This window comes from Leptodactylus fuscus, chromosome 10 (assembly GCF_031893055.1).
Source record: "Leptodactylus fuscus isolate aLepFus1 chromosome 10, aLepFus1.hap2, whole genome shotgun sequence".
NCBI classification, from domain to species: Eukaryota; Metazoa; Chordata; class Amphibia; order Anura; family Leptodactylidae; genus Leptodactylus; species Leptodactylus fuscus.
The window spans coordinates 17,750,603-17,757,358 of record NC_134274.1 but is presented as its reverse complement, the minus strand read 5'-3'; the positions used below and the strand labels follow the sequence as shown (position 1 = coordinate 17,757,358).

The following is a 6,756-nucleotide window of genomic DNA, read 5'->3' as shown; positions in this document are numbered from 1 at the left end:
AGCATAAAATGTATCAGAAAAGTGAATGTATCGGTTGGACACCTATATTACTAATGCACAACTAGGTTTTCTTAGCCTTGTTCCTTACTTTTGCGGAGGGCTGCAGGGGAGGAGAGATCTATGGTTCCTATCCCTGCGGTGACTCCAATTCTAGGTCACATGACCAACTTCATTATACTGAAAGGAGCTGTGACTGAATCTATAGGGAATCGGTGATGTCACGGACTTGGAGTGGGTGCAGGGGAGACAGAGGAACCAGCGTTCTGACCTCCACCGCAGCCCTCCTTGAAAGTAATGAATGGGGCTCTGGGGTCCAGGGTGTATATTAGTAATAAAGCCTAACAGTGCAGGGTATGCTATATTGCTCCCCGGTTTGTCTGGTTTAGAAAAACTATTTTCCATTCAATATTAGGAAATTCTGAGAAGAGAATCATCTTTGGGACTCACATTTATTAGCCACAGAGCAAATAAGTCCTCTAATATTTGGGATTCCCATTGGCTACAGCGAGTCATTTTCTTAGAGGACCTAGAACATCCATGCATTATACTGATAGTACATTGATTTCAATGGACACATTGTAATTCATCATTTTTCCTGTGGTGGTGCTGTGGGGTAACTGAAAAATTGCTGATAGGTTTTTGTACAGGTTACAGTGGATATCTGGAGGTATCAGGAAGGGAATATTGTTCAGCAGGTTGAATTTAGGAGACCTTTTGAATTACCATGGATTGATGAAAGTGGACGACCCTTGGAATTGTCCAAATCTATACATTTACATTATGAGGTTTATTCCATTATAGAAACTCAAATCATGTTGGACTCACCAAGCTTGTCTATAGTGACGGTCACATGAGCCATAGAGCCATTTTTAGAAGCTGTGACGGTGTAGTCACCCACACGTGATTCCGGGGACAGATTATAGGTCAACTCCAATATACCGCTTTTTGTTTGAATATTGTGCCACCGTTTTATAATGTTACCCAGGTTATCCTAAAGGCAATCATAAAATGATTAATATTAATAGATGTAGCATCGACAACAGCATATAAGTGGCAGAGTAGCAAATTTGGGTGCCGGTAGACCACCTTTAAAGAGGTTTTTTCCCGCAATCCACAACGTGAATAATCTATGTACAATGTATTGTCATACAGAAGCATTGCAGTATATTGTACAGTGGATCAAGCCATCCATGGTTCAAGTCCTCTTGTGGGACGGAAAAAAAATGGAAAAGCAAAATGTAAAAACTTTTTAAATATTCAAATAAATAAATACAAAAAAATGATGTTCTATGTTCCCCAAATCCAACTAAAACTCATCATGCAAAAAATAAGCCCCCGATATGTCTAAAATATAATAACTTACCGTGAAGGTAACCAATGAAAACTGTAAAATAGAAAATAAGCCGTGGTTAGCTGGGTATATAAATGGTTAAAGGCGATGTGCACACTTATGCTCACAATGGTGCGTTTCATTCCTGTTGTTCCGGAGTTGGAGCAGAACAAAGAAGTGCGGGAGACCTGCCAGGTGACATCCTCGTCTGATAGAACTTACGGTCTAGAATCGGGTATGTTGGGTTACCATTATTTTTTCAATGACATCGCCAGATGAATAAGTCTGACTTGCAGGATGTTTTTGTCCCAGATTTCTGACCAGTTCTACGTCGGAGGTGTCACTCAGAGATTCTTCCACAAATGTGAACGTAGCCCAAATTGTATTTCGAAACCCGTAGATGTTTGGCGACATCTTTAGAATCACGTGTGTCTGATGTGTGATTTTTTTTCCCCCCTTGCTTAGTCAGTAACAAATACCCGCTTACCATTTCATTTTTGGCCATAAGGTCCTCGGTAAAGTCCACCGCTCTCATCATCACTGTAGAGGACAAAGGTTTTACCGTGTTATAGAGATTTAAAGGGGATGTATAAGGTTAGATAAACTTAGACTATGGAGATTTTTTTTTTTAGCAGAAACGCTTGTCATTCCGCATCTAAAATTAAAGCAAATATTTTTGAAAATTCCACTTTTCTGCAGCTTTTGTTCCGCAACGTGTGGCCTTAGCTATTTTATTCCAGTATCAGGGCTATTCTTGTACATGTGCTATGTCTGGAATTACAGTTCAGTCCATTCTCCTGAATGCTGCAATGCCAGACACAGCCAGTACCAAGGGGGGCGCTGTTGCTGTGTCTTCTGCTCTTACGTGTTTCTCCAGGTTGGTACATAGCTCTGTCTGTCTGGACAAACATTTTGCTTCTCGTGGGTCGGATGATGACAGACTTTTCCTCCCTGTGATTTAGACCATCACTTGTAATGTTGACGGCAATAGTGGCAATCTCATCTTTACCATTCACGGGTGGTGGAACCTAAGAAGAGAAAATATATCATTTTATACAGGCCAGGGCTGAGTATATGGTCTACAAAACTTTAAACATAATATTTTTCAGAAGTCTTTAGAGATCCAGTTTAATATATTGCATTACCTGGAGGGTGTTACATTGTATCTGCTCATCTCCTTCATTGATGTGAGTTGTGAATAGAGAAGACGTTGTCTGAGCGGTTAGAGATATCACCATCTTAGTATTAGGATCAGGTAAGAAGACGTAGACACAGACAGTCTGGTTGGAGGGATAGGGCAGAACGGCCGGAGATACCACCAAGTATTTCCTGGTAGAAGATGAAGACGAGGATTGTCAGTGTTATAGATTCTACCCCAAATACTTGGTAAGACTTGTAACAGTCTCTATTATTTTACTAACAGCTCAATGAAATTATTCACCAGGGCTTATTACATAGTTAGATGGGCTTATGATCCCCTCAGACTACAGGGTTTATTGTGTTTCCATCCTCTGAGCCTCTGCAATTCTTACAATTAGGAATGAGCAAATATATATATATATATATATATATATATATAAATATATATATCACCAAATAACTTAATGGAGGAGGAAATACGGATGTTAAAGCTGCTGTTTACTTACATGGGGCAATTCTTACTAGATGAAAGAAAATCTGCCTACAATTAAAGGGGCCGTCCAGGATTTATTGTAAACTTGATATTGACATATTGGTACATGCTGGTGTCCTAAATTCTCCTTAAAGGTGATCTTATAGGTATTATCTCCCCAAAAGCATTGATCACCTATTTACAGGATAGATGATACATGAATGAACCCTGCACTATAAACATACCCTAGACCCTCCCTCATCTGTCTTCACTTCAGAGGGGATGAGGAAAGAGGGGCTGGAGACCACTGTCCTTGTGTTGTAAGGAGCAAGGCGAGGATTGGAGCCCCACTAGTGATCAATTGGGCCCTCACTCTAGTGATCAATGGAGCCCCCACTGTAGGGATCAATGGAGCCCCCACTCTAGTGATCAATGGAACCCCCACTCTAGTGATCAATGTAACCCCCACTCTAGTGATCAATGGGGCCCCCACTCTAGTGATCAATGGAGCCCCCACTCTAGTGATCAATGGAGCCCCCACTCTAGTGATCAATGGAACCCCCACTCTAGTGATCCATCAAGCCCCCACTCTAGTGATCAATGGAGCCCCCACTCTAGTGATCAATGGAACCCCCACTCTAGTGATCCATCAAGCCCCCACTCTAGTGATCAATGGAGCCCCCACTCTAGTGATCAATGGAGCCCCCACTCTAGTGATCAATGGAACCCCCACTCTAGTGATCCATCAAGCCCCCACTCTAGTGATCAATGGAGCCCCCACTCTAGTGATCAATGGAACCCCCACTCTAGTGATCAATGGAGCCCCCACTCTAGTGATCCATCAAGCCCCCACTCTAGTGATCAATGGAACCCCCACTCTAGTGATCAATGGAACCCCCATTCTAGTGATCCATCAAGCCCCCACTCTAGTGATCAATGGAACCCCCACTCTAGTGATCAATGGAGCCCCCACTCTAGTGATCCATCAAGCCCCCACTCTAGTGATCAATGGAGCCCCCACTCTAGTGATCAATGGAACCCCCACTCTAGTGATCAATGGAGCCCCCACTCTAGTGATCCATCAAGCCCCCACTCTAGTGATCAATGGAGCCCCCACTCTAGTGATCAATGGAACCCCCATTCTAGTGATCCATCAAGCCCCCACTCTAGTGATCAATGGAACCCCCACTCTAGTGATCAATGGAGCACCCACTCTAGTGATCAATGGGACCCCCATTCTAGTGATTAATGGAGCCCTCACTCTAGTGATCAATGGAGCCCCCACTCTAGTGATCAATGGGACCCCCATTCTAGTGATCAATGGAGCCCCCACTCTAGTGATCAATGGAGCCCCCACTCTAGTGATCCATCAAGCCCCCACTCTAGTGATCAATGGAGCCCCCACTCTAGTGATCAATGGAACCCCCATTCTAGTGATCAATGGAGCCCTCACTCTAGTGATCAACTGAGCCCCCACTCTAGTGATCAGTGGGACCCCCATTCTAGTGATCAATGGAGCCCCCACTCTAGTGATCCATCAAGCCCCCACTCTAGTGATCAATGGAGCCCCCACTCTAGTGATCAATGGGACCCCCATTCTAGTGATCAATGGAGCCCTCACTCTAGTGATCAACTGAGCCCCCACTCTAGTGATCAGTGGGACCCCCATTCTAGTGATCAATGGAGCCCCCACTCTAGTGATCCATCAAGCTCCCACTCTAGTGATCATTGGAGCCCCCACTCTAGTGATCAATGGAGCCCCCAATGATCATACACTGATAATCTATCCTGTGGATTTGAGATAAGTGTTGTTGAGGGATAATAAAAATAATAATGTTAATAATAATAATAATAATAATAATAATAATAATAATAATAGTAATGATAATAATGATAATAATTCCTTAAAATACTTTTTTAAAAAAAAGAAGCTAAAATGGATAAAACGTTTCATTATATTGATGAATGCCAAAATGATGTAACACATTACAATGTAAGAGAATATAATTCTATCTAGTAATATAAACATCATTATACATCATTAATATGACACAACATAAGAACATCATTACAAACAGTATTATCCTATTATAAGCATGTTATACCCCATTACCTTATGATACAGGTAAATGGATGACTTACATTTTACTTTCCTGTCCGGCTGCCAGGCCAATAGTCAGGATAGCCAGCAGGAGTCTTCTCACGCTGAGGGTTTCCTCCATTCCTGCCCTGTAGATCCTCTGCCCTGAGTGTTATGTGCTTCCTTCTTGTGCCGCTATAAGAGCCGTCTCTCTACCTCGCTGTGTCTTCTCCTTGTCTGCTCTGCCAGATTTTTATACTCTTTTAGGAGGAAATTCTAAGTATTTCGGAACCTACTTGATTTTCCCATTCCCCATTCCAAGAACCCCTGAGGATACTTACATGGCAGCCGGCACAATGACACATTGTATGACAACACATCACAATGGAATTGTAGCCAATGGCTCCGGAGTAATAACAATGGTGGACCAGAGGTAATATCTGGCTGCGGACCATTAATAGACGTAATGGCAATGACACGGGGTCAGGATAGATGATTTATTGTATACACTGTATAGTGCCTATTATTCTGCTTTATAGGATTGTTCATTTTACACAATCCCCTTTTGTTAGGTGGCTATAAACTAAACTATACTATATAGCGCCACCACAGGAGAGATTAAGAGTTACACAGCGACCATTCCAATTAAAAGGTTGTCCATCTGATACTATACCTGTATGTGCAGGGGGCTCTACAGCCAGGGGTGGGCATTTCCCCGTTTCGACCATTTGCCAATGTACCCATATTGGGTAACAGAGTGACGCATAAAGAAGGAGGGCATATAATAAAGACCCATTGAATTCATAATGCCCCCTGATGTGAAATAGGTGCTCGGAAAGAGATCCAGGGTGTGACCCCGACCTTGTACGTAAGAGACCACCTTGGGTTAGGGACCACTATATATCTGGGTCTAGGACTACTCTTGTCCTCCTAGTAGCTACACCTTTTCTTGTACAGTTGTACAGTAGTTTTGCAGAGACTTGTTTTCTGCAGCGTGTAAGCTTTTCTGAAAGGGGTGGGGGGTTCAAGTTGCTTTTTATAGTTTGGGTGATAGGAGAGTCTGATATGTTAGTGAGATTTGACATACAGAACTCCATCCTAACCATTGCTTGATTTGGTTAAGTATTCCAATTTATCAGACATTAATACAACATCGCAACGTACTAGCCAAACCCTTGTCCGGCTACAGCGTACCACACATCCATTGCTATACATTATTTATGGGACTACTTGAATGTATGGCACGTGAACAATGAGGCCAGTGCTTGGCTGCAGCTTTAAAATTTGCACTCTTGTACCAAAATTTGTAAATTTCCGGAACACCTCATTAGCACGTCCAGATGCTTTAAGAAAAGTCACCACAATATGGAAACACAATGCAATTCCAGCTTACCAGCTCATGATGATGAGGTAAGATATTGAGGGGGGGGGGGGGGGGGAGCGCGGTGTTATACAATTATATGTATTTTTTGCAAACTCATAGTAGGAATAATAGAGTAGAGAACTCATTACTAACTTCTATAACACATGACATACATAATGCAACATCATGTTCAGGTTTTGCAGGTGTATTCTAATTTTTGGAAGTTATTATGCTCACCATTTTACCATCGGCCTGTTATATTAGTTCGGACTCGCCTTATTACTCTCATCTACAATCCTGGAGCGACTTCGGGGACTATAGATATCCCTGATCCCTACATTGACCTTGAATTACCATCATCTCATCAGATC

General features: G+C 42.4%; 1 protein-coding gene across 1 annotated transcript in view; it reads right to left on the bottom strand.

Moving 5' to 3' along the window:
• LOC142183588 (alpha-2-macroglobulin-like protein 1) overlaps nt 1–5,164 on the bottom strand; it is a 31,374-nt gene extending 26,210 nt beyond the window's left edge. The window contains exons 1-6 of the mRNA XM_075258720.1: nt 5,085–5,164; nt 2,476–2,659; nt 2,196–2,358; nt 1,818–1,870; nt 1,364–1,384; nt 826–991 (exon numbers count right to left, since the gene is read on the bottom strand). Coding sequence (XP_075114821.1) covers nt 826–991; nt 1,364–1,384; nt 1,818–1,870; nt 2,196–2,358; nt 2,476–2,659; nt 5,085–5,164 — 667 coding nt within the window. The remainder of the gene's footprint in view (nt 1–825; nt 992–1,363; nt 1,385–1,817; nt 1,871–2,195; nt 2,359–2,475; nt 2,660–5,084) is intronic.
• Between the last annotated feature and the right edge of the window lie 1,592 nt (nt 5,165–6,756).